General features: G+C 40.6%; 2 protein-coding genes across 4 annotated transcripts; both read right to left on the bottom strand.

Moving 5' to 3' along the window:
* Nucleotides 1-768: 768 nt before the first annotated feature.
* On the bottom strand, nt 769-2,546 carry rpl35 (ribosomal protein L35). Its single transcript, XM_075467144.1, has 4 exons — nt 2,445-2,546; nt 1,823-1,959; nt 1,454-1,535; nt 769-958 (listed from the first exon to the last, which is right to left on the bottom strand). The coding sequence occupies exons 1-4, from the start codon at nt 2,445-2,447 to the stop codon at nt 809-811; spliced, it is 372 nt and encodes a 123-aa protein (XP_075323259.1). The 5' UTR covers nt 2,448-2,546; the 3' UTR covers nt 769-808.
* Nucleotides 2,547-3,191: 645 nt separating this feature from the next.
* On the bottom strand, nt 3,192-27,455 carry golga1 (golgin A1). 3 transcript variants are annotated; one of them, XM_075467139.1, is made up of 24 exons: nt 27,267-27,455; nt 25,408-25,712; nt 21,639-21,729; nt 20,330-20,404; nt 18,895-18,992; nt 18,781-18,813; nt 16,560-16,688; nt 16,177-16,346; nt 15,304-15,415; nt 15,146-15,229; nt 14,910-15,035; nt 14,584-14,679; nt 14,012-14,107; nt 13,778-13,873; nt 13,272-13,412; nt 12,919-12,993; nt 11,824-11,913; nt 11,619-11,721; nt 10,061-10,221; nt 8,799-8,957; nt 8,651-8,710; nt 7,132-7,356; nt 5,944-6,030; nt 3,192-4,885 (listed from the first exon to the last, which is right to left on the bottom strand). In XM_075467139.1, the coding sequence occupies exons 2-24, from the start codon at nt 25,534-25,536 to the stop codon at nt 4,805-4,807; spliced, it is 2,517 nt and encodes an 838-aa protein (XP_075323254.1). In that variant the 5' UTR covers nt 25,537-25,712; nt 27,267-27,455; the 3' UTR covers nt 3,192-4,804. The 3 variants fall into 3 exon arrangements, with proteins under 3 accessions (XP_075323254.1, XP_075323256.1, XP_075323255.1); XM_075467141.1 differs by lacking the exon at nt 16,560-16,688; XM_075467140.1 differs by lacking the exon at nt 20,330-20,404.
* Between the last annotated feature and the right edge of the window lie 522 nt (nt 27,456-27,977).

Here is a 27,977-nt window from a genome sequence, read left to right as displayed (position 1 = left end):
GTCGGTTATACGCCACATAGCATTTTATTTTTTTTTAAAATCACAGACCTCACAATCTCTTGGCCCTATTTTCTCTCCCTTCGTATCACTGCCTGCTGCGCAGACCGAGCAGCAAACACAGCAACAGGCACGGCTGTCGGCAGCAGGCAGTGATACGAAGGGAGAGAAAATAGCGCCAAGCGATTGTGAGGTCTGACTTTTTCCTGGAGAACCATTTTGTGATGCAAATGTATTACTCTGTTGAACGCATATTGTTTTGAGAAGCAAGACGTTTTATTTTTTAAACCCCAGCCAACTAGCCGGACTACCTTCATCGACGCCAAAACGAGGCCGGAACTCTGCTCACAGGACGCAGCAGGGGGTAAGAAGATGTTCAGAAATGATGCTGCTGATATGGGATGTTACACAGCTTCATGTCAGAAGAGGCAAACTATCCCTTTAAGAAAATAATCATTTTCTGTAAGAACAGCCTTCATAGTTTCAGGCTTCCTCAGTTAGAATTGCTGGAGAAAAAGGGGAATAACAGAGATGCTGCCTTCAGTGAGGAGCAGCATTGGGGTTTTCTCAGGTCTCAGTCTTTTGGTAAGCAGTTGTGAATGCATCAGCAAAACATCAGCTCAACAAGATCATCACAGACCAGAGAAACTAAACCTTCCTCAGGTTCTCCTCCAGCTGCATGAATACAGAAGTCTCAGGGGATAAATGATGAAAAAGGCTGGTTTACCGACTGAGGGAAGGTGTAAAAAGGAGTAAACAGTGCACGACAAATGGTCTTTTACACAGATTTTATTGTCACCAGAAACAGCCTTTAGGCTTTGACAGCGAATTTGCGCATGGAGTAGAGCAGGTCTTTCCTCTGCTGCTTCTTGGTGCGCAGGCTCTCTTCGTGCTTGTTGAGCTGGCGGCGCATCGCTCGGGTCTTCTTGGGCCTCAGATCCAGGGGCTTGTACTTCTTGCCCTGGAAGACAAATCACGCTTCAGCACAACAGAAAATGTCGAGAACCGTCGCTGTTTATGAAGTATGCAGAACTACGGGTCGCATTCTGAACCCCAACCTTCGTTTCTCAGGCCAACAAATCTCACTTTGGACACCAGAAACAAACACATGTTAGCAGGTGGACAGCTCAGGACACAATGTGTAACTTAGCAGAGAAGGAGAGCGTCACACATCCATCCAACATGTTTACACGGAACTTTCTAGGTCCACAAATCTGTCTCTGGTCATTTTTAAGCTTCCTCAGTTAAAATTAATGGAGAAAAAAGCAAACTAAAGCATGGAATTCTGTGCAGTGACAACGTGAATCACCAGGATAAAAGATGTTATCGAGTCTCAGTCTTTTGGTAAGCAGTTGTGAATGCATCAGCAAAACATCAGCTCAACAAGATCATCACAGACCGGAGCACCGAAGAAGGAGGAGGCCGTGTGTGTCTGAAGCCAGCCGGCTGCTCTCACCTTGTAAAACTTCCTCAGGTTCTCCTTCTGCGTCTGGTTGATTACAGTCAGAACTCTGGCGATGGATTTGCGGACTACACGGCTGTGAAAACAACAGCAAAGTAAAAGATTAATAAGAATTTAGGTGCAAACAAACCATCCATACTTAACATCTACTATGAAGTGAGTGGATATTCTGACAAAAGATATGTTAACCTAATAATATTCATTCTCTCTACATCCAGTGATGACAGTGAGGGGCTGATGGAATCCAAACAGATGTATATAGTGGTCCAGCAGTGCCAATACAAATGTAATCAGATAAATAAGTAACCTTTTTTTGCTTTAGCTTACAAATTCCAGCCAGCTTTGGCCGAGCTAAGCGCTTACATCTTGGAGAGCTTTGAGGCAGCTCCACCGGTAACTTTGGCCACACGGAGCTGGGAGAGTTCATTTTTCAGATCATCCAGCTGCTTGAGCAGCTCTTCCTTCTTCTTGCCCCGCAAATCTCTTGCCTTAATCTTGGCCTGGAAAAAAAACAAAAATCAGACAATCATTACACACACGCTTTAATCCCAAATGCATCAGCACAAGCACCGCCAGCAGCGCCTCGGCTCTGTACGGGTTAGCCAAGCCAACGTGACTCGTTTAAAGTTAAAATACAAATAAATGTGCTTTTCTAAGCATTCGGCCATTTAACAAGAAGCAACTAAATCGAACAAAGTGCCCAGATTTACAAAAATAGGTTAGCAGAACACGTTTTCTGTGTACCTACAACAGTAATCGCTGGGCAGCCCAATTTTCTTTAGCTTACTGTTAGCAACTAAAGCTAAGCGGCATAAGCGCTACTTGATTTAACATTTTATTCTTCTCCTGTAGTAAGCGACCTAACAACAAATGGACAAATAAGTAGCCAAGACACTTATGCACACACGTGTAACGAATTGGACGGGTTTAATTGAGTGTTAAAGGTGAAATATTCGTATTTCACGGAAGAGTGTCAGCTCCCTACCATGTTCCTGCTCGCTGCCCTGTTGGAAAGGCCGGACGCACCGCGTGCTCGGAGAGAAGTAGCTTCCGGAGGATGTAGATTTTACGCTGAAATGTGCAAACAGCGCCCCCATCCGTTCGGAGGCTTAGGGAGAACCAATCAAACAGCGCTCCCAAACGTTCGGGAGGCTTCGGAGAACCAATCAAACAGCGCCTCCGAACGTTGGAGGCGCTTTCTCTTTCTCTCCCTCTCTTAATTTATTATTTAAACTACTTATGTATGTATTTATTTTGGTATGCTTATTTGTTCTTTATTTATTATTAATGATACTTATGTTTTTGCACTGTTTTTGATTTTTGTAAAGCAAAATAAAGTTGTATTAAAAAAAACAATCAAAAGAAAAACGTTGGAGGCTTAGGAGAACCAATCAAACAGCGAACCAGTTCAGCGTCACGTGGGGGCTGGAGCCTATCACAGCCGTCATCGGCCACAGGTCGCCAGTCCATCAGCGGTCCAAAACAAACACAAACTCTCATGTAAATACTGTAAAAACGCAGTTTTTGCTGGACATTTTTGAGATGACGTATTTTTACAATAAAAACAAGACGCCGCATATCACATTGTGTAAACTATATTGATAAAATATGGTAGAATAACGCAGTGAAATCCAATATTCATTCATTATACGTTTGCTGGTAATTAAATGCGTACAAAAATAAATAAATAAATAAATACGAACAAATTGAGAGTATTTACAGCCAGACGGTATGATTTTGTGACTGGGTTTATTTGTGATAAATGTGGGCAATGAAACCACCGCAGCAATCATGAAATCATAAAAAGCTGTAGCGATTGTTCAGTAGTGTCAAAATGATCCAACACAGAAGAACCAAAGGAGGTTAAAAAGTGCTTTTTTTTTTTCCAAACTGTTTCTTTGTACTCGACTACATCGGACTGCTACCTGTCATCAGAATTACAGGAAGGTGGAAAGGTCCAACCTTCTAAGCTTTTGCACATCTATATATTAAACACAACTTAAAAATGGCAGAAAAAGAAAACAGAACGTTCTAAGCGACATTTGCCACGGGGGTGACGTCACACTCAGGATTGGAGATTGTGATAAGGCAGTGGGGACCGAGACACCGAGGCTCCACGACAACGAAACATCCTGTAAACTGATCACAGCAAACTATTTACATCCACCCATTTATAAAGTTCTCAATGCATACACTATGTACAGATTTCTATATATAAATAGACATGTGGAATGTACTTTCATTTACATTAGCAAAGGCAAGTAAAGGTCGGGTATCATCATATACATATTCACTTATTTCATCATGTACAGTAGTTACTTTTCAAACGGTTTCGTGTCGTTTGCTCCGGCGCTGAAGGACCTGAAACGGTCTGCATGTAGTTTAAATTCGTGACTCTAAACTCTTCTTCACAAGCGGCTCCTCTGAGCCCCGGTGATACACCTGATTGGTGGTTTAGATTAGTGCCATAGTTCTGATTACAGACATTAAGGGAGAGGGGATGATTTCAGGGTGGGATCATTGTAAAAACACACATATTAGTCACAAATATGTATATGTTGTGTTTAGGGTTATTCCACTTTTAGCTCATCATACATACATGATGTCCCTAAATGTGGCCCGTACATCGTTTGTCCACCAAAGAACGGACAAATTTAGCCTTTACGTTTCAGACCGATGCGCTCAAACATTTCATTAGTCAACACTCAGTCAAATGGAAATCCGTCTGGAACCGATATGCCTTCACATAAAGACCATTTGGGTCCTTTGTTCAATGTTCGATTATTCGTCAGGTGCTGTCAAACCCAATGACATTTTATCAGATTATCAGATTTATCACAACAACACATTTGCATAAAAGAAGCCCTCTGTGACTCAAAAATTAGAGCAGAACCAGGAAAAGACGACGATAATCGGGTCCTTTGGCACTGAAGGGCTGCGCCATCTGTCCGGCGAGGACAATCGCATCGAGTCACGTTAATGCTTTCTCCAACGGACACGAGACAGCCCCTAAAATAAGAGTAAGGCAGTCTGTTCGTTCCCCACAGCGTCTCCTTTTCTTTCTCTCTGTTTGCACTGAGGAGACCACCTCAGGCTCGTGTCAGATGCTGGAAGTAAAATGAGACGTCTTTTAAAAAAACGTTTTTAAAAATAAAAAAAAAAAGATGGATAAGCCTTCAGATCCCTTATAAATATTGTGAAGCCCGTTTTCTGCCCCCCACACATAGCATAAAACACCAGTTCTTCCCACAGAGAAAGAGTGTGAGACAGAGGAGAGACTTCCTCCTCCAGGAGCTGCTCCTTTAGTTCCCTTCTCTCAATCACCACAGCTCACTTCGCTGCTCATCAGCTCCAATTAGTCGAAGAGCCTGAGACCGAAGGGCGGACGATGCCCTTTGGTGAAGGTTTGGATCCAAACCAGGACATCTGGAACGCAGAAAACACACATTATCGGCTGAGATTTGAAGCCAAATCAGCCCTCTGAGGAACGAGTCTGAGAAGCAGCTACAAATGTTGCATTTATCTGTGTTCCAACATTAAAAGAATATATATTCTGCCGGAGGAATGCACAGTAATTAAAAATGGAGCCAAAAACCCAAACAGAACCCAGATTATGTCGGAGAGCGGTTGGCAGCAGAATGCACAGTTAAGACATTTGTTTGTGTTATTCATAGAGCAGCCTTCCAGGGATGTGCAGAAGTAACGTCAGAGTGCTTCACAACAAGCGAGAGGTTCACACGGTGCTCCAGTGATGCTTTAACACAGGAGCAGCAACACTGGAAGCACAAAAAGGTGCAAAAGAAGTCCAACCCGACTGAGGAAGACTGCTGACTGCACAGCTAAAGCTACAGATAATATCTAACCGAATACATGGAGTCACAGGGTGGGGTGGTCTTACATGAAAATACACTGCATGTCATTTGTCAGGACTAGTTTTTTCCAGTTGCGTCTCCTGGCCAAAGTTAAAATGTTTTTAAGTCGTCGTGACCTTGAGAAATACGGAAGCCCTAAACGGCCATAGGTACATACAATTTATTCCATCCGTTTTCTCGTGATAACGACATAATTAATTCGAGATAACGAGTTAATTTACCGATGGTTTTCGAGGCCACTTTTTCTCCCCAGTCCGCCCCTGTTTATATGTGTTTATATGTATTTCTGGCAAAGGTTTTTACCCATTTTTACCCCCTTTCATTGAAAACTGAATAAAGTAGCCAGTTTTCAGGGGCGGACTGAGGAGAAAAAGTGGCCTCGAAAACCATCGGTTAATTAACTCGTCATCTCAAATTAATTATCTCGTTATGAGAAAACGTGCTGTACTACCTGCTGTAGTAAAGGACTACAATGTGAAAAATATCCACATTTAGGACTGAAATTTTAGTCCTGCTAAATATATTCTGTTTTACAGTCGTCAGTAAATGAGCCTTCAGCGGCTGGTTGGTAAAAGGTCTCCAGAACGGAGCACTGATGAAGGAAATACCCACTTTGTACTCCAGAGTTTGCTTCAGCATGTCCTCCTCCTCCCGAGTGAAGCTCAGCAGCACGGAAACAGCTCGGATCAGCTGATATGCCTGACAACACGAGACACAGGAAGCACCGTCAGTGTTTGAGTTTGGGACACAGTTCAAGGCAAGGCAGGTTTATCTGTGCAGCACAATCCAACTACAAGGTGATTCAAAGTGCTTTACAGAGACATTAAAACAGTAGAAATAAAAAGCATGATTTAAATTTTAAATAAAAAAGAAAGAAATAAGAACAATAGATAAAATCAGTAGTTAAAATGTGATTAAGTTTTGAGCTTTATTCAAACGCAGCTGAAAATAGGTGTGTCTTCAGCCTGGACTTAAACACACTGAGTGTTTCAGCTGATCTGAGGCTTTCTGGGAGTTTGTTCCAGACATGTGGAGCATAGAAGCTGAATGCAGCTTCTCCATGTCTGGTTCTGACTCTGGGAACTGATAGAAGACCGGATCCAGATGACCTGAGGGGTCTGGAAGGTTCATACTGGGTCAGGAGGTCACTGATGCATTCTGGTCCTGGACCATTCAGAGCTTTATAGACCAGCATCAGAACTTTAAAGTCTATCCTCTGATGGACAGGCAGCCGGTGTAAAGACCTCAGAGCTGGCCTGATGGGGTCCACTTGATTTCTGGCCTGGTTGGTAGTTTCTAGGTGTATAGATTGAAGCTCTGTGTTGACCTGTAATCGTTTCCCTTTGGCTCCAAAGACGATTACCTCAGTTTGGTTTTTGTTTAGCCGGATAAAGTTGTGGCACATCCAGTCATTAATCTCCTCAATGCATTTACCAAGAGCCTGTACAGGGCCTTAGTCTCCTGGTGACATTGTAATGTATATCTGCGTGTCATCTGCATAGCTATGGTAGTTTATTCTGTTGTTTTTTTTAATAATCTGTGCCAGTGGGAGCATGTAGATGTTAAACAGAAGAGGTCCCAGGATGGAACCTTGGGGAACTCCACATGTGATTCTTGTCCGCTCAGATGTAAAGTTACCTATTGACACAAAGTACTTCCTGTTCTCCAAGTATGTTATGAACCAGTTTAGTACAGTTCTGTAAAGACCCGCCCAGTTCTCCAGTCGTTTTGAGTAATAAATTGTGGTCAACTGTATGAAATGCTGTAGTAGCGCTACAAACTAAAGCACCACCCACTCACCTCGGCTTCTCTGGAGGACATGAACTTGAGGACGACGTGTTTGAGATACTCCAGGTTGATTTCTCTGGAGTCGTTGAGGTCTGAGGTGTTGGTCACGGTGGTGTTGGAGGTCGGGGGGCTCGGGTGAGATAAAGGGGGGAGATCCAGATAAAGCCGCTCTTGCCTTTCCGCTCGACTCTCGGGCAGCTTGTCCTTCCCTTCAGCTTCCGACTCGGGCTTTAATTTCTTAAGCCCAAAGAGCGACAGACATTCATTTAATTCCATTTACAATCAGCGAGCTGAAAGAATATCAAAACCTGTGAAATGGTATTTACAACTTAGAAGTTTTTATTCTGGCACACTTAAAACAATTCAATGCAACGACCTCCATTCTCCATCTTAGAAACACATGTTACAAAAAATCTGTTTGGGTAAAAGAAACAGGTATCCGGTATCCCGGTTCTATAACATGATGGTTGAAAACCAGAAGGAAAACTCTGAGTGTAAGAGACAATATGTTTAAAAATACAAACTCAAACCATCAACACTCCATTGAGAATGATGCAATTTAATTGGATAATGCGAACATATATCTCTCCTGTACAATTAATTAAATTTGATCCTAATATTTGATCTATGTTATAAGTGCAGCAATCACCAGGGTGCATTATATCACTGTTTATGGAAATGTGAAGAGATTCAAACATTTTGGAGCTCAGTGTTAAAGTATATCTCTCAGCTATACCTTTATAGCCTGAGGTACGTATTTTAGGCATTTATCCAGATGTTCTTTATCTTGTAAGGAAAAAAATAAATGGTTGACCTTTGTTTACTGCATTATGCTAGAAGAATGTCGGTTGCCCCTCTTTTACATACTGTGTGATCGGCAATACTTTTTTAAAATTCATTATTATCTTTTTTATTTTATTGATATATGTGTTTATTTACTTATTTATTTTTTATTATTTTCATTATTTCATATTCATTGCACAGTAATTTGCTGACTAATTACTGCGGTTTATTGTATCTTTTTCAATCATTTAATTATTATTTTCTTTACTGCCACATGTTTTGGATGTTTATATTGTTATATTAACATGAAAAAACAATAAATATATGTTTTAAAACAAAAGAAAGAGGGCTTCTGAATTTTATGATATTTCTGGAACTGTTGAGGGAGGGAGAATGAGATAATGAAAATTATTTAATTTGTTGTTGGGAGTGCAAGCTGTAACCTACATTTTGAATACTTTTTTAAAAAAATGTATTATTATCATTATTATCTATTTATACATGTGTTTATTTACTTATTTATTTTTATTATTTCATATTCATTGCACAGTAATTTGCTGACTAATTACTGCGGTTTATTGTATCTTTTTTAATCATTTAATTATTATTTTCTTTACTGCCACATGTTTTGGATGTTTATATTGTTGGATTTTGTTATATTAACATGAAAAACCAATAAACATATGTTTAAAAAAAACAAAAAAAAAAACAAACAAACTGTGAAATGAAATGTACTCTAAAATCTCACCAGTTCTTTCTGCAGGGTCCTTTTCAGCTCTGCCAGTCTCTGCTGCAGCTGCTTGATGGTCTGCAACACAACACAGATGTGTTTTACGTGCTTATCTGCACGTTTAAAGCTCACTTAAAACCGCAGCGTGTGGGGAGGAGAAACTCACCCTGTTCTTGTCGCTGAGCTGCTGCTCCAGCTCTCTGTTGACCTTCTGGATGTGATCAAGGTCATCCACGGTCACGCTGCCGTTCTGGTCCTCCTCGCACACCTCAGGGCTGTGAAGCTGTTCTGTCAAGGTTTCCACCTCAACTTCAAGGTACGATATCTGGGAAAAACACACCAAACAATGCTTATTAATAGCTTATTTATTTTTCTTTATTCTTAGTTCTTCTGTACGTTTTTGCTACTTTAACTACTCCCGCATACTTTCACCAATTTCCCCACTTTTGGAATCAAAACGTTCAGCTCGTTCAGGAGATTTATGCTCTATATTTTGGTATTTCTGACTTTTATACTTTTTAAAATATTTAACTTTTAGTTTTGGCTCCTTCTTGGTTTTTATGAATGAAGAGCCAGCAGAGTGGCACGCTGATCATTTTCAGCTTTTTCTGATATTCAAACAAATTCCTCCAACTTTCATACAGTTTAACTTACAGAAACAAATTTCACCTTAAAATGTAGGAAAATTTGTCCTCTTTCAGTTAATGGAACAACTAAAGAGCTCACATTTACACAATTTCAGCTATGAGCCTTTAAGCGAGAGCAACTTTTCAAATTCTCTCACTGACTCCAATGGAAAGTTTGGTATGATGGAACACACGGCTTCAAGCGTGTTCAACTCGCTGCCGTTTCAACATCTTTCACTCAATTGAAATAGAAACTACATCGCCGCGTTCCTCTAACCCTTCTGCTTCGGACGGTCTTCAAATTATTTTCCTCGCTCTTCAACTTTTCTCACAGGAGGTCATAGTATCCCTTCGGCCATTTTCTGCTCCTTCAGCTGTGTGTGAGCTCGTCGAGCCGCAGCTGCTTCCTATCCCTGTGAGGACATCTCTTCCACATCACACGGCAGCCATTTTTAACTTTTACTCACTTCTGCTAAATTTTCACTATTTTCAGCTTTTTTGTTTAGCAGAAAATAGCTGAAAATAGTATATTTTAATAGCCAGTATATATAAGTATATTTCTATTCAACTCACGAAAACCAGACTGAGCTGAAGTGTTTTATCTAAATAGAAGAAAACCTTCAGAACATAATAATAACATTATTTGTTCTCTTGTTCAAAAGTTTGGCTCTGAACAGTTTCCCACCATTCAGCTTGAGATGAGGAGTTAAAAGACCAACACAAACACTGGGATGGGACTTATTTCTTCCTCCTTCCATGTTCCTTTTTTATGTTTGATGCGAGAGCGTGAGCCGGTACTGACCCGCGCCTGGCAGCCATCCAGCTGCTGCGTCTGGCCCAGCAGTTCCTCCCTCAGGCTCATCAGCTGGGAGTCTTTGTCGGCCTCCATCTGCTGCAGCTGAGCCCGCAGCTGCTCGGCCTCTTCCTGCAGCTGGACCAGCGAGTCCTGCCGGGTCTGCACCTCTGATACACAAACACACGTTTGGGTTTTCAGTCGATAACTGTGGCAGTCACGCACCAAAGCACCGAACCTGCTTCTACTCTGTCATTTAGATAGATTTATATTAGGGCTGGGCAACGATTAAAATGTTTAATCTAATTAATCACATGATTTCCCTGATTAATCGCGATTAATCGCATTTGTACGCAAAATCCAAAAATGCCAAATCCAAAAATTCATCTCTGTTTGTTGACATTTTTATTGCATGTCATTTTATTACGTCTGTCGATGCCGCGGGGAATGTGATCGTATCAGGCAAAGTGAGAGAGGAGGCAACTACGGAGTCCCTTAAAGCAAAACAAATCTGTGGAGAAATGTTTTTAAATCGCGATTTTTCGGTTCAGCCATTTCAAAAACTGTAGGAAAATAAAATTGCGGTTTAATATTTAAACTCTCTTGTGCATGAACATGAAATGATCTGTTTTATATGTTAGGGCTGTGCAACGATTACAATTTTAATCTAATTAATCGCGATTAATCACATGATTTCCCTGATTAATCACGATTAATCGCATTTGTACGCAAAATCCAAAAATGAATCCAAAAGTAGTAAACAGCTTTTAGCATTTAGTTTTATTTTAACCCTTCTCCAGGTTTGATGGATCCGCCGATTACTTTCTTTTCCGGTTCCGCAGCAGACAGCAACAGACTTTTACAAAATAAAAGCCTGTGAGCAACAGACTTTTACAATAATAAAATAAATAATAAAACCTGTGTTAATGCGCGATAAAATATTTATATATTTAAATAATTAACACAGGGTGTATACAGGTATAAACAAGTTCAATTTAAGACTTTTTAATACCACTTCTAAATGAAATTTAAGACCAAACGTACGATGGAAATACCAAGTATTTCCAAGTAAACACACTGACAGTAAAACGGTAAAATGACAAATGACGGTTGAGTTTAAGAACATTGACTAAATGTATGTCATGCAAAAAGATCACAAAAATGTCATCACTGTACTAAATTAAATCTATTACAATATTTTCAGAACATTTAAGTCCCATGAACAAATGCTTATAAAATCAAGTAAATATATTAAAAATAAATAAAATACTGTTCCTTTAGAACAAAAAGAAAAATACACAAATATTTAAGACCCATGCAATCTGAATTTAAGACAATTTAATACTTTTTAAGGTCTTATTTTCAGGAAAATTGATTTACGACTTTTTAAGGACCCGCGGCCACCCTGTAACAAGTTAAAGCGATAATAACGAGTTAACTCGCCCAGCCCTAATTTGTACCGATTTAGCACTCAAAGTTTACTCTGATAAAGGCTAAATGAGTAAATGTAAATGTGGGAGTGACTATAAAAAAGTTATACAAGCAACAGCTTTAAGTGTGTGCGTACCATTCTGAAGTGTTTTGACATCCTCTTCTCTCAGCGTGAGCCTCTCGGTAACAGCAGACAGCTCCTGCTGTGAGTTCTGCAGAGATAAGGTCGCCTCTCCGACCTGAGAACAAGCACAGACACACTTCATTTCACGGAACTCACACAGAACGGCGCCCGCCTCCCAATTTCTCACTGGATACCAAGTTCATGAATACCAACAGACCTGCGTCTGCAGCTCCTCCTTCTGCCGCCTGCTTTCCTCCAGAGCTTTGGCGATTTCCGTGCTCACCATCTGTCGGCTGCTCAGCTCTGTCTGAGGGAACACAGCGATATGCAAAGTGAGTGGCAACAAATGCACTCTGCTCAGGTTCAACAACATCAATAACATCTGGATGACACAATAATAGCCGTTTAACATGTTAAAAACATCCAGATGACACAATAATAGCCGTTTAACATGTTAAAAACATCCAGATGACACAATAATAGCCGTTTAACATGTTAAAAACAGCTGGATGACACAATAATAGCCGTTTAACATGTTAAAAACATCTGGCTGACACAATAATAGCCGTTTAACATGTTAAAAACATCCAAATGACACAATAATAGCCGTTTAACATGTTAAAAACATCCAGATGACACAATAATAGCCGTTTAACATGTTAAAAACATCTGGCTGACACAATAATAGCCGTTTAACATGTTAAAAACATCCAAATGACACAATAATAGCCGTTTAACATGTTAAAAACATCCAGATGACACAATAATAGCCGTTTAACATGTTAAAAACAGCTGGATGACACAATAATAGCCGTTTAACATGTTAAAAACATCTGGATGACACAATAATAGCTGTTTAACATGTTAAAAACATCCAGATGACACAATAATAGCCGTTTAACATGTTAAAAACATCCAGATGACACAATAATAGCCGTTTAACATGTTAAAAACAGCTGGATGACACAATAATAGCCGTTTAACATGTTAAAAACATCTGGATGACACAATAATAGCTGTTTAACATGTTAAAAACATCTGGATGACACAATAATAGCCATTTAACATGTTAAAAACATCCAGATGACACAATAATAGCCGTTTAACATGTTAAAAACATCTGGATGACACAATAATAGCCATTTAACATGTTAAAAACATCCGGATGACGACGGTGCACAGCTGGAACAAACCGATTTCAAGGTCCCTTTTAAAACCCATTGAATTTTAGATTAAACACGAGATTTCAAAATTCAGTAAATGTAGTTAAAAAAAGCATTTTTCTTTCATCTGGAAGTGTTGAAGCTTTTACTTTGCATTGCTCCAGCTCTTCTGCCCGGTGCTTTGAAATGGAGCTTTCCTCGACCATCTGCTTCTCCAGATCAGACTGCCGATCACACAGAAACCAGGAGACCAGTCAACATTACACACATCTCACTGTCTATAATAACAAGAATCATATTACTAATCATTCCACTCCTGATTAAATCTGTTCTTAGTAACCTCCACCACCACATTGCAGAGCTGCTGCAGTCATTTTGCATTAATTCGCCCGTTTGGAGGCTTTGGATATTCATTTGTGCCGCAGATGAAACTGCTTTCAAAAGCTACAAAGACAAAATGTGGCAAAATAAAAGTTTAGAAACCAGAAAAGGTTGAACTTACCACCCTGTCTGCAAGCGTCTGCTTGTCCGTCTGTAAAGAGCCGATGCTTTCTTGGAGTCGGCCGACCTTCTCCCGACTCTGCTGCTCCAACAAACACACCTGCTGATCCAGGAAGGCTTTTTCTGCATCCCACTCCCCCTGCTGAACAAAACGCACACACATGCACGATTAAACGGGTCCAAAAAAAGCAAAGAGTGCACTCACACACAGTTCTTTTAACTGCTGCATTATAGCACCTAATACAGACACAGTTCGGGCTGTCACCAGCAATTTATGGACAAGTGTTGAACAAATGATTACAGCTAACGATTTAACTCTGTCTCTGTTCATATTCATGCCACTTCTAAAGCATAAGACGACTCTTATCAGATAAAATGACTCTAAGAAAGAACAGCGGCCATTTCCTGGAGACGGATACAGAAAGAGGTGGAAAAACCCTCCAAAGGAAAAGTGCCCTGAGATCATCACTCTCAGGGTAATAAAACGTTTGGTGTTCTCATGCTCACCAGTTTCTCCATCTGCTGCCGTTCCTCTGCGATCTGCTGCTCTGCACCTTTCAGACTCTCGCTGCTCTGTAGAACCTGCTGCTCAAGGTTAGCAATCTGAAACCAGAAAAGAACTGAATGAATGAACGAACTTTCCACCCATCATCAACAATGTGATGTTATGTGTCTGTTTGATATTTTAAATCCTGAGGCCACACATCGCTGAGTGTTCCAGGATCCATTCTTTCCTGTTACCTGTGTGTCTGTCCTCTCCCTGTAGGCCCGGGACGAGTCGTCTTTATGTCGCAGCAGGGTCTGCAGTTCAGTAATGCTGCAGCTCATCCTGGATACCTGAGGTCAGACAGGAGAGACGCATGCTGACATTATGCATTTTAAAATATATGGAATGCAAAATGTTCCTTTATTCAGTCTGTTCGAGGTTGGATCGCTTTCTGTGGAAACTTACAATGAGCAGACTGACGCAGTGTGGAACTGCTAATGAAATAACAGGTATGCCTGTTCTGTTCATCCGGCTATGGCGCTTACACTATGTACCTCTATCTTCTTCAGTTATTACAGAACATTCATCATCCACTCGGGTTAAACACCCACACTAACCCCCAAACCCTTTTTTCTTCTCATCCGTCTGCTGACATTTACAGGAACTGCACCAAAACATCACAGCTGGTTCCCACTTGGCAGCAAAAAGAGCTCTGATTCGGCACCATTTGACATCATTGAGTGAAACTGCATTTCTCTGCATGGAGTTTTGGTAATTAACGGACTTTTCCCCACACATTTGGGGATGAATGCCTGTCCTGCTTCACCTGTGCCTCCAGAGAGCTGACGGTGTCAGCGTGGTTCGTCCTGACGGCCAACAGCTCTGCTCTGGTCTCCTCCAGGCTCAGCTCCAGGTTGGACTTCTGAAAAGGCAGAAACGAGACTGATAAAAAAGCTTCAGACTTCAAACTTCTGCCTTAAAGAAAACAAAACGATAATAATACGACGCCGTGATATAAAGTCTGTGGAACAGATGCTGGGTGTAGAGGCCTTTAATAGATCTGAAAGCATCATCTGGGCTCCCAGAAGTCAAAGCACAGTGCTGAACATTTAACTGGGTCAGTTAGAATCTTAATCTTAGTGTTAAATCCACCTCCTGCAGCAGCTCCTGGAGATGCTCATCCTGGCTCAGGTTCCCTTTCAGCCGTCTCTCCAAAGAGGAAACTTTCTTTTGCAGTTCCCCCAGCAAGCGCTCCTTGTCCTCCTCGGTCACAGCAGCCTGCGGACACACAGAGGAAATGCCTGAAAACCGGCCCTTTCTCTTAGAAACTACGTCAACTATGTCAGAATATTCATGTTTTCACTCTCAGTCCTTCTTGGTGTTCGGACCTTTTGCTGCTGCAGCTTCAGGGAGTCGTGTTCGGTCTGTAAATCATGGAGGGACTTCTCTAAGGTGGAGGCCATAGCCTGGGACTGAAAAACAAGACAGTCACCGAAGAGTGTGGCACAGCGGGAGCCTGAACAACGTGAAACTCAGGACTACCGACCTTCTGGAAGTCCTCAGAGACCTGCTGGACGACCGACTGCAGCTCCGTGCAGCGTCCCTCCAACTCGCTGATCTTCTTGTCCGCCTCCTCTCTGAGCAGCAGCAGTTCTTCTCTGCGGAAAAGCCAACGATAAAGCTTTAGATTTCAGTGTCCCCAGGTAATCCCCAAGATGTAGTTTACAGAAGATTCACTGAACAGGAATGTGAGACAGCAAGGATGACCCAATAATAGCCGTTTAACATCTTAAAAACAGCTGGATGAACCAATAATAGCCGTTTAACATGTTAAAAACATCTGGATGATACAATAATAGCTGTTTAACATGTTAAAAACATCAGGATGACACAATAATAGCCATTTAACATGTTAAAAACATCCGGATGATACAATAATAGCCATATAACACGTTAAAAACATCCGGATGATACAATAATAGCCGTTTAACATGTTAAAAACATCAGGATGACACAATAATAGCCGTTTAACATGTTAAAAACATCAGGATGACACAATAATAGCCATTTAACATGTTAAAAACATCCGGATGATACAATAATAGCCGTATAACACGTTAAAAACATCCGGATGATACAATAATAGCCGTATAACACGTTAAAAACATCCGGCTGACCCAATAATAGTCGTATAACATGTTAATAACATCTGGATGACACAATAATAGTCGTATAACATGTTAATAACATCTGGATGACACAATAATAGTCGTATAACATGTTAATAACATCTGGATGACACAATAATAGTCGTATAACATGTTAATAACATCCAGATGACACAATAATAGCCATATAACATGTTAAAAACAGCCGGATGATACAATAATAGCTATATAACATGGTAAAACCATCTTACCGCTCTATTTCTAGTTCAGAGTTGAGTCCGCAGCTCTCGTCATGCTGCTGCTGCAGAGTCTGGAGTTTCCCCCGAGCCTCCAGCAGCCCTCGTTTTGCTGACTGAGCTTCAGCCTCCTTCTGCTGAAGCTCCCGATCCCGCTGGCTGAGCAGCTCCTCCTTTCTCAGCAACTGTTAAACATCAATTAGGAAAAAAAACCTCAGAAATGAACTCCTTCCTAAAAAGAAGTGACAAAAAAAAAAAAAAAAAGCTTTTGCAGAGCATGTCCTGCAATGAGGAAAACAGACTGAAGTCACTCAAAGGCACAGTTCCCCCCCTTAGCTTATCTAAAATTTAATCTTTAATCGTCAAAGATGATGTTGGCAAACTCCACATGTACGCACCATGTGTTTAACTTTAGCCAGCTCTTGCTGCTGAAAGCCCTCCAGTTCATCCAGGTCATCTCTTTTCTGGAAGAGTGCTAAGCTTTGCTCCGTCTGCTCCTGAAGCCGGGCTGACAGGGCAGCCTTTTCCTAAACAAACACAGCAGCTAGAATCATACCACTGTTCATGTGCATGTAACTGCTGTGGATCCAGAGTGGACTATTATTCCTCCTGTGGACGAAGTCCTCATTCTATTTCTTTTTGTAACAGTCACAATCCAAAATGGCAAAATAGCCAACAAAGATGAGAAAGACTGTTTTAATGATACTGGATTTAGTAGTAAATAAAGACATTTTACACAGGGACGGTGGGAGCAGGTCTGATCATCTCATCTTTGGGTTACATGCAAAGCATTCTGCTGTAGCTCAAAGGTAGACACAGTGCTTTAAAACTGAATGCAGACAGCTTTTACTCCCTCCACAGGGCACATTTGAGCATGTTTTCACATCTCTTCATTCATTTGGTCAGCACCGTATATGCTGCACAGTAAAGTTATGGCATAAAGGTCACACCTGCAGCCCTGACCTATGACCATTGCAAATAAATGGGGATGAATTATAAAAATCTAAATAATTCAGAAAGCATACAAGTTTCCTTGACTGGTCAGACTATATGATGAGCAAAGGGCCGACTGCTTCTGCTTGGGTCAGTATTAACGTCACTTTTCTACATATTTTGGCCCCATATGAAACACCAATCCACTGGTACTTGCATCGACTTCTTCAGCAATCTGAGCAACAGTAGCTCTTCTATTAGGGCCTGGTTACATGGAAACGTTTTTCACTATAACCGATATTTTTGCTTATCGTTTGGCTGTGGCGGCCACACGGAGCCGGCGTTCCCACTACCCCAAAACGATACTTTTGGAGAACGGGTTCCAGAGTGGGAAGATCTAGGAACGCCGCTGTTCGCGTTTCCATTGTTACAGCCAGAACGGATTTGTTTACATCTGCGTCACAGCCACATGGCCAACGCCACTGACGTATACACATGCGTCAGTGACCAGAACAAAAAGCGGCTTCCATTCAAAATCCGGAAGAAGACAACACAACAAGGACAGACAGCGATCATCATGGACCCCACAACATTGATAGCAGCACTGCTGCAGACACTGCTAACTACAGCGGCGTTGTTGAAGGAACAACGTGAGCTTCTCGCTGGTAGAAGTAGGGGCGTACACGCATGCGCATTGCTTCTTCTATTGTTCTGGTGTAACCGGTGGGGGTGGCTTACAGCGCACCTAGAGGTGTGGCGTGTGTACTGCATCGTTTTCAGCAAACGTGGCGTTTCCATGAAGACTGATATTTTTACAGAAACTTTCCTGTGTGGTCGCAATAATTTTCGTACTCTGTTTAAAAAAAAAAAAAAACCCTCATTTCATTTTCATGTAGCTGTAGCCTTAGACTTTAATGAGCCTCAGCCAACCGAGGCCTTCCAGGACCGCTTCAGTCCAGCTGTGGAGATGCTGCGACCCAACTGTCGAGCCATCACAGTCAAAGTTCCTCAAACCCTTACGCTAAACATGTGAACTTCAAGGAAAACGGTGTCGATCTGCTGCCTCCAACATGATCCCACCTCCTGCCACTGTAACAGGATGTTCTGTTTTTCACCTTTCAGGCTGGAAACTGTATGATGATCAATCAACACCGAGCCGAAGAAGAAATCCAAACTACATGAACCTCAAAACATGGTCAAAGGTCCAAGAACCCCATCTGAACTACTTCCTTCTTCTGGATTTAAATACTTGCCTTCTCCACCTTCTATTGGAATGTGGACAAAATAACTGATGTCCTGTCTCGCTTTGGAGAGACTAACATATGTTGTAAAAAAAAAGAATTATATATGGACTTTCTGGAAACTCACAACCTTGAATTGTGATTAACTGCACAAGTTCTGCAATTTGTGCACTGCTGGGACCCTATTGGAATGTAATTTTGTTTTATTAATGATTATTTATCTACATTAGTATCATTTTGTTTGTTTTATTCTATGTTTATCTGTTTATTTATTTTTATGCTAGTTTATTTATTTATTTATTATTATTATTGCCAGATGGGGATATAATGTTCATGTTTAAATGTCAATGAAAAATTTAAATAAATCATAATAAAATCATAAAAATAAATCATAAAAAAATTAATCAGAATAAAAATATGTTTGAAAAAATAAATAAATACTTGCCTTCTCCACGTCAGCCATCTTCTCTATACATTCCTACAAGAAAAGAACGGTAAGACTTTAGTGCACGAGCCAAAACTTCCCGACTGTGAAACAGGTGAGGCAGAGAGGAGTTACCTGATCCTTTTTTTCCAGAGCTAAAGCCATTCCCTCGGCCATTTTGGCTTTGTTGGCCTGATGAGACTCATTCTGCTCTTGAAGTTTCTTTATGGATGCTGAGCAGTAAAAATGAGAGGGAGAAAAAGAAAGAAAACTGAACAGAAAGGTTTGTGTCAACAAACAAAACTAAACAGCACAGACAGTCGGTTAGTAGCCGTGAAAAGGTTAAGAGGTGCGTTCATCCCAGAAGCAGAAACGGGAAAAGACAAGCGATGCAGCAGAGCCAATAACGCAGTGTCTGCTGGAAGGAGAGAAAAAACACCCCAAAGTCAGGAAGCAAACTTAAAAAGCACCCGGCAGGGGGATACTTCAGGGTCGGTTTCTTTGCAGGCGGCTGCAGTGCTGGCTAACCCTCGCCCTAAACTTCAGTAATCTGACAACTGAGCAACTGAGAAAAGCCGACATTCTGGGCCTGAAGACATCCAAGATCCTCCAAGGTTCAAGACTCAACCTCTGGACATGATCCGTATGCTCTCATTGGACCCTGCATTCAACCAATCGTGTCCACAGGACGCTGGATAACCTTCCACATGACCTTCAGCTGCTTTATGAGCCGAAACCTCCCGTTTTACAGGCATCGTGTTTGCAGCTCAGCTGTGTCATCTAAGGAATAACTGAGGTTTCACTTAATAAATATTAGGTCTGGGCAACGATTAAAATGTTTAATCTAATTAATCACGATGAATCGCATTTGTACGCAAAATCCAAAAATGAATCCAAAAGTAGTGTATAGCTTTTAGCATTTAGTTTTGTTTTAAATGTGCGTATCACTGCCTGCTGTGCAGACCGAAGTGCAGACCGAGCAGCAAACACCGTAACAGGCGCGGCTGTCGGCAGGCGGCAGCAGGCAGTGATACGAAGGGAGAGAAAATAGGGCCAAGCGATTGTGAGGTCTGACTTTTTCCTGTTGAACGATTTTGTGATGCAAATGTATTACTCTGTTGAACGCATATTGTTTTGAGAAGCAAAACGCTTTATTTTTTAAACCCCAGCCAACTAGCCGGACTACCTTCATCAACACCAAAACGAGGCTGGAACTCTGCTCACAGGACGCAGCAGGGGGTAAGAAGATGTTCATAAATGATGTTGCTGATATGGGATGTCATACAGCTTCATGTCAAAAGAGGCGAACTATCCCTTTAAAGTGTGGATAGAAATGGAGATAAAGCGACAGCTTAACTGTGAAATCCAACATGCTAAACAGGTAGAAACAACAGATCTGAGGGTGGACACTTGGATTAAAGAGAAAAAGCGTCTGAAGCCTGTAATATCAGCACCTGCATTTACAGAGTTGATGAAAGGAAATGATGAAGCGTTAAGAGATGCTGGCGGCAGCGGGACAGATGGGAGACAGATAAGGAAGCCGGTTTGGGAGGAGAGTGGAGGTACGTACAATCCTGATGCCTTTCTAATGCAATTTCAAGCTTGTCCTTGGTCTTCTGCATAATTCGTAGCTGCTCAGCGTAGTCTGGTGTTGGGCGGCAGGGTGATGGGATGGGGTAACCACGCACACACACAGACAGACAAAACACAAAGGAGCACAGAGATGAAAGTCAGGAGACAGGCAGGGAGAAAACAAAAGGGACAACACGACTGAGAAATAATGAAAGGTAAAGTCACTGATACTAATAACCGAGTACTGGCTGAAAGGCTTCGGGGGAAATGTGCAACCTTTGAGCTGTTCAGAGGGTAGAGAGTGGGAGCAAGGGTAGGGGCAACTTCTCAACATTAAATAAACAGCAACAAACAACAGATTATTAGAACTAAAACCATTCCAAATCATGCAGAAACCGACATAATAAGAGGTGTGATGTCACTGCTGCCATGCTGGATCTACAGGTTTGGGAGGAACTCAGCCGTCCGGCTTTAAATACAAACAGGGTGTTGAAGTCATGTCTCTCTTTTTAACGCCACGACGCACACCACTCCTTCGGTGCGCCTTTTCTGATAAGCTGATTCTACTTTAGCTTTAGCATTAGCATTAGCATGAGGTTCTGTGGCACCAGAACTGAGAGTTAAGACATTCATAAAAACCCACAGCAGATATGCCTGGTTTGATATGACAGAAACCAGAAAATATTCACTTTTCTGTGGTTAAAACTGGCAGATTTTCGGCAGTAAAATGAGTAAATCTACTTTAAAGTAGCTGGTGATAAAAAGTATTTTGTATTTTAAGTGAGACGTTCAGGCTCGGTTGTTCTCAGGATAAATGAGCTGACATGACTGATCTTATCTGAGCAAGCATGCTGAAGTCTTCACGGTAAATCTATTAGATTAACACGCCTAAAAGTAAGGGAAAATACACATTAAACAGAAAGGAGCGCGAAGATATGAGAAATATGTCGATAATTACACAAAGTTTTGTTCGGTAAATCTGGCTCATTTGTCCTTTTAGCTTCTCTTTCCAGTGTTTCGTCCAATATGGCGTCTTTTCTAGACTCTTTTTTTAATTTGTTTGCATGTCCACAACCTGTTTACAGAGAAGCAGATAAAACAACTATTTGTTTTGTTGGGTTTTCTAAAAAAATAAAAAAAAAAGGCCGTACATTTCATATACTGATCATTTATTACAACATTAACCAGGAAATATGATGTAAAGACTCTTTGACACTACGATCCATGACTCTGAGAGGGTTTACTGCTTTACAGGGGGGGGTGCGACTGCAGGCTGAGCTGCTTAACCTTATTCTGATGTGTCCTACCCGACAGCTTTGCCTCCAGCTTCCGGATCTGATCGTTTCTTCTGAGGATCTGGGCTGGCAGATCGTCCCTGGAGCTGCTGCCATCAGAAGCCTACTCACACACACACAGAATGACAGGAAACTTCAGAGAAAACTAATAAAAAAAATACTTTTAACTCACTTTAATGCTCAGGCAGGACGACCACATGTCACATGCTTCCATTTTCAGTAAAACACAAGTCATGGCCAACTGTTATTACAGCTTATTTCTAGGGCTGGGCAAGTTAACTCGTTAAGTATTTAACGCCGATAAATATTTAATCGAGCATTAACGCAGGTTTTATTTTATTTAATTTTTTTTACATTTTTAAAAAATACAAATATAATTTTTTTTGGGGGGGCTTTTGTGCCTTTAATGGAAAGTTCAGAGAGACAGGAAGCAGGGGGCAGAGAGAGGGGGAACGACACGCAGCACAGGGCTGTCCGATGCGGGACTTGAACCAGGTTTTTATTTTGGCTTTTATTTTGTAAAAGTCGGTTGCTCACAGGCTTTTATTTTGTAAAAGTCTGCTGCTGTCTGCTGTGGAACCGGAAAAGAAAGTAATCGGCGGATCCACCAAACCTGGAGAAGGGTACGGAACTTTTACTCGGCCATTTTCATTTTAAAGTTCTTCCAGACGGCGGAGTCGACAGAACCAAAGTCATCTGTAAACACTGCCAAGTTGAATTGTCTTCTCAGCGTAGTAGTTCCAGTCTAAAATATCACTTAAAGGCAAAACACACAACTGATAGCAGCAAGTCATTCAAGGAAACAGACAGTGGAGCGAGGCTTCTACATAAAAACTACAGAAAGATGCTGATGTTAAAAGTGTGTTTGCACAACAAATGTTATGGCACTTTCATTCATATGGCAGCACATTTAAAATAAAGCTAAATGCTAAAAGCTATACACTACTTTTGGATTCATTTTTGGATTTTGCGTACAAATGCGATTAATCAGGGAAATCATGTGATTAATTAGATTAAACATTTTAATCGTTGCCCAGCCCTACTTATTTCACAATATTACTTCTCAATCATTTGTGTTTATTCTTTAAGGCCACAGAAATATGCTCTCTGATACATCAACTGCCTTGACATTACATGATGTCACTGATATTTAGCATTTCATCTGGTCAAATTCACAAATATGTGAATTGGGTTGAAGAAAAACCCAAGATGCCAGCGCCGAGTGTAATCCTAACGAACCGGACTCGGGTTTCACAATGCGACATGTTAGCCCACAGCTCTGCCTCCCACTGAATTATTCAGCCAGGTGCAACTGAGACGGGACACACGCCACAGATGACACCACCATGTTTGCTCCGATGAACAGACCTCCAGCACGGACACGGATTCTCTTTCCAGGTTATGGCAGCAACATCTGTCATCTAATCTACACGGAAAGGCTGGAAAACATTAGCTGCTGTGTTCCATATATATATATATATATATATATATGTTAGAGCAAAAGATTGAAAAGTCTCATGTTCTGCTACCTGGACCCGTCTGACTGGTGACTTATTTCTGAAGCACCGATCTCTGGAAACAGGACTTTTTTTGTGGCCTTATAATAAATGACAACACAATGAATTAGAAAAAAAACAGGATGCACAAACCAACCCTGCAATGGTCGGGCTTAAAGACTTGAAACTTAATTTTAGACTTGGCAGCCTTTTTTAGATCACCTAGCTCAGTACAATGATCAATAAGACCCATAATTGGCTACTCACCTCTTCTTTGAGAATTTGTCCACGTACATAAGAGTACTAGGGATGCAATATGTTTGTCATTGCTTAAAGTGTTCAGTTTGTGCTGCGGTTTTGCTCATTTTATTTATTTTTTTATTACTTTTCTTTAAATTTATTTCTTATATAGGCATACTTATTTTTCGTTACTATTATTTATTTATTTTTCTTATTATCCTTATTTCTCTTGTATGTCCTACACGACTTAAAAAAGACCTAATAAAAATAAAAATACTGTGCAAAAAAAAAAAAAACTTACTTTTAAATTATACGCATAAGTGAGCTCGTCCGCCTTGTAAAGCATTCAGTCCTTCATCTTCTGCTTTTTAACTCTGCTTGAATAATTCATTGCGTTCCTCGTTTCTGTGAGCGTCAGTATGTTAGTGATGGAGAACGCATCCATTGGCAGTTACAGCCAGAGGTGGTAAAAGGCTTATCGAGGGAATCGGTGACGCAGCTGGACCGCAGCCACCGGCATCATTAGGACGATGAATCCCAAAGAATCTCCAACGTTAAAACAACCGGTCCACATGTCATAGAGCTGCCTCGTATGTGGGACGTCCTACAGCATCAGATACAGTCCCAAACACAGCCATTCCAGGTGTTTAGCTTCTCCGTTTTCTTGATTCCCCTCAGTTGGACTCTTAGAGACCAAAACTCAATCAAATCTTTGAGTACAGGGGGAGAAAGCAATCCGAACGAAGTCCTCAGGGTGAACTGTGGACAGTTTCTCACAGCATTCATCACAAACCAGAACAGGGAGAGTTAAAGGGATAGTTCGCCTCTTTTGACATGAAGCTGTATGACATCCCATATCAGCAACATCATTTCTGAACATCTTCTTACCCCCTGCTGCGTCCTGTGAGCAGAGTTCCAGCCTCGTTTTGGTGTTGATGAAGGTAGTCCGGCTAGTTGGCTGGGGTTTAAAAAAATAAAGCGTCTTGCTTCTCAAAACAATATGCGTTCAACAGAGTAATACATTTGCATCACAGAATGGTTCTCCAGGAAAAAGTCAGACCTCACAATCGCTTGCTTCCCAGCAGTAAACACCATAACAGGCGCGGCTGTCGGCAGCAGGCAGTGATACGAAGGGAGAGAAAATAGGGCCAAGAGATTGTGAGGTCTGACTTTTTCCTGGAGAACCATTTTGTGATGCAAATATATTACTCTTTTGAACGCATATTGTTTTGAGAAGCAAAACGCTTTATTTTTTTAAACCCCAGCCAACTAGCCGGACTACTTTAGTCAAATTTAATAAATGATATTTCTAATATGGGAGGTCATACAGCTTCATGTCAAAAGAGGCGAACTATCCCTTTAAAAAGGCAACGAGCAGTGCTCATGATAAAGTGGGAACTAGCCCGTTATTTAAACAACTATCATCGGGTTAAAGCTGCATTTGTGATAACTGGTGGAGGACGGCTGCCCACAATCATTGATGTGTTCTGTATCCCATCAGATTCTGCAGGTAGAAACGAGTTCAACAGGCCTGCAAAACAACAACTATCTACGTTACCGATACAAAGAACGTAGACTTAAATCGGTCCATTTCACTTGGTTTTCTGTTGCTGCAGAGCTGCTTCACAGTCCGGAGCAAACTCTCTCACAGCTGAAGTTAACAAGAGCTGGAACGGTTGTTTTAGGAATAAAGAAGAGCAAATGTTTGCCAAAGGCTCCAACTCTTCGGCTCTGTTCAGTTTCTTTCAGCTCCGGTTCTAAGACCATCTTTACTTCAGATCGGCCATTTTTATTCGACTTATGTCAGTATTTGTTTAACTGCTTCAAAAAGCTCCAGTAAGGGATTTGAAAGAAAAATTAAAAATCTAATTTGGCTTTGAAACTGGCTTGAGATTCAATAAAATTCTATTGAACTTCATTAATTAAGCCAAAAATGATGAGGAGCGTTGTCCATGTTGAGGAAAGAAGACACTTAAACAAACTATCCATTCATCCAACACTGGGCTACACACAAAAAGCACTTGGCTGGAGACCAGTCTACTTACAAAGTCATCCCCCGAGTCTGCCCCCACTGAGGTGATGGATTCCTTGCTGATGGTGCGGGGTATGCGCACACCGGTCCGGGGTGCTGTGGCCGCCTCCTCTGCAATCTTTTTCTTCAGCTTGGCAAACATGTTGTGCCCTTCAGCGTCTCTTTCTGAGCGCGACTCGCAGTTTCTGGAGAGTTTGAGACTCCACTTGATGCATGGATTTGTTTTACAGCTCCTTGTTCTGTGCTTCGGAGCAAAGCCGCCTTCTTATGCAGGACCTCTTCACAGAGTGTCGTCGACTAGTTTCCATTCTGCTACATCTGGAAAAAAAGGGAAATGACACTTATCAGAAACAGTCACATGACAGAGATTAAACCCCACTGTCTCTGTCTCTCACTCTATTACTATGATGATATGACAGTTTTATTGAATAGAATAGAACTGCTTTATTCATCCCAGCTGGGAAATTACTTCGCAGTTGCAGCATACAGACAGTAAAAATTTAAATAAATACAAATAAATAAAAATTAAATAAATAAATAAAATTTTAAAATAAAATATTATTATTAATAATAATAATAAATAAATAAATAATAAAAAATAAAAATATTTATAAGTCCAAATATTTGGACTTATAAATGACAGGCTTATGCTGTCAGAAGTCCATTTTAAGCATGTGAAGTAATTTGTTTTGGTCAGTCTGGGATGTCACGGTGGTTTCGATGACATTTTCTTAACTCAGAGCAGATGACAGCCGTCTGAAGGCTTCAGTCCAAACTGCACCCACCGGACCTTTAGACGTTGGAGTCACTGTGAAACACATGCTTATCATATATAGCTGGAGGGATTGTGGTTCTCAGGATGCTAATCACTTTCATGTGTTTTGGGACTGTCCAAAGGTACACTCTTTCTGGCGTAAGATTCACTCCCAACTAGAAATCATATTTGGAACAAAAATAACTTTCAACTGGAATGATCTTTTTTTTTTGGACTCCAAATTTCAACAGACACAAACATTACAACGAAGAAACTGTTTGGAATGCTGAGTGCAGCTGCTAGGAAAGCAATTACAAGGAAATGGCTTAAACCAGATACCCCATATATTAGGGAATGGTATGATATTGTAAATGAAATCTATCAAATGGAGAGAATTACTTTCTCTGTGTGGCTCCAGGACTGTAAATTTGAGTAAATTTGGAAGAAATGGAAAATGTATATTCTCCTGAGATGCCCAACCTATGTTTAACAAGAAAGAAGCATTTTAACATCTTCCTTTGTGGTTTTATTTTTATATATCACCTCATGTTCTGTTCTAAAAAAAATATAATATAAATAATATTATAGTATATAATATATATATATATATATTATAAATAATATATATCCTATATTATATAATATAGTATATAAGAATATAATATAAATATTTAAAAAAAATGGATGTAAGGATGTAACCTGTGATAAATAGTATGATTGACATATAACGATCCTAAATAAAGACAAAATTTAAAAAAAAAAAAGAAAGAAACACATGCTTATCGCAAACCGGATACGTTTAGATAAATTAAGCTATTCCTTTTTTTTAAAAAACAAAAAATATTAGTTTGTAAAAGAGTCTTCTGAGTTTGTAAGTACATTTGATTCCATGGCTAATTCATAACTAACTCAAAGTGTTGACGCGTTAGCTAACGAACATGCCAAAAAGCAGAAGTTCTCCGTGTTTTATGAGTGTTAATGTAATTGGAGAAGTGCGTTCATAAAGTCAGACAGTGTTTTGACAGCCCGGTGGCTCCACTAGTCACAACAATAAGAAGTAACGTTAGCTAGCTAGCTGTTGCTAGCTTTCTCGTTCACTGATGTCGTCCTTTTCTTACCATTTCGTTTTCGATTGAATATCCATCCGTAACGTTTTCAATTGCTCGATTACTTCTCTTCTTTCTCTGCTTGAATGCGAAGAATATTCTCTAACCGTAGCGGTCAATTAATGATAAAGAAGTCGCTCGAACTGTCGTCTAATTAAGCTAGCTGCTGCTAGATGGTGAGCTACACGTAATCACCCCAACACATATGACTGCCTACGTCACGGCGGAGCCCTCTGTTCATTGGACGGGAGAACGGGAGGCGTGGACATAACGATGGCAACCACCGCCCCCTGCAGGCATGGCGAGGAACGACAGCAGGAAAAACTGCACTTACAGGCATTAACAGAAACCTGAAAAGGAACTTTGCTAATTTGAATTTAATCAATACAACATTATTATTGCTGCTACTGGTCAATGGCTCTATCTGCAACATACTACGTTACACTTGTATTGCACCCAAAAGTTTCAAGATTTGAATAAACACCTTGATGGATGGATAGGCATGTTAATAATATATCAAATGTGCGAGTGAATTTCTTCAATCTTTTACTATGTGTCTGCTAAATTAGATTTGTATTGAACATATTAATCAATCATATATGTCATTTAAGTGAGGGCGACTCAAGTAAATTTCTCATTAAAACCATGAAAATGGTTATCATTTATCATTTCATCATTCCTAATTTTCTTCTGAAAGTTTCCTCTTGAGCTCCTAATTCAAGT

Source organism: Odontesthes bonariensis, chromosome 6 (genome assembly GCF_027942865.1).
Source record: "Odontesthes bonariensis isolate fOdoBon6 chromosome 6, fOdoBon6.hap1, whole genome shotgun sequence".
In the NCBI taxonomy this organism is placed as follows: Eukaryota; Metazoa; Chordata; class Actinopteri; order Atheriniformes; family Atherinopsidae; genus Odontesthes; species Odontesthes bonariensis.
The sequence above is the reverse complement of the archived record's forward strand: the minus strand, read 5'-3'. Positions and strand labels throughout refer to the sequence as shown.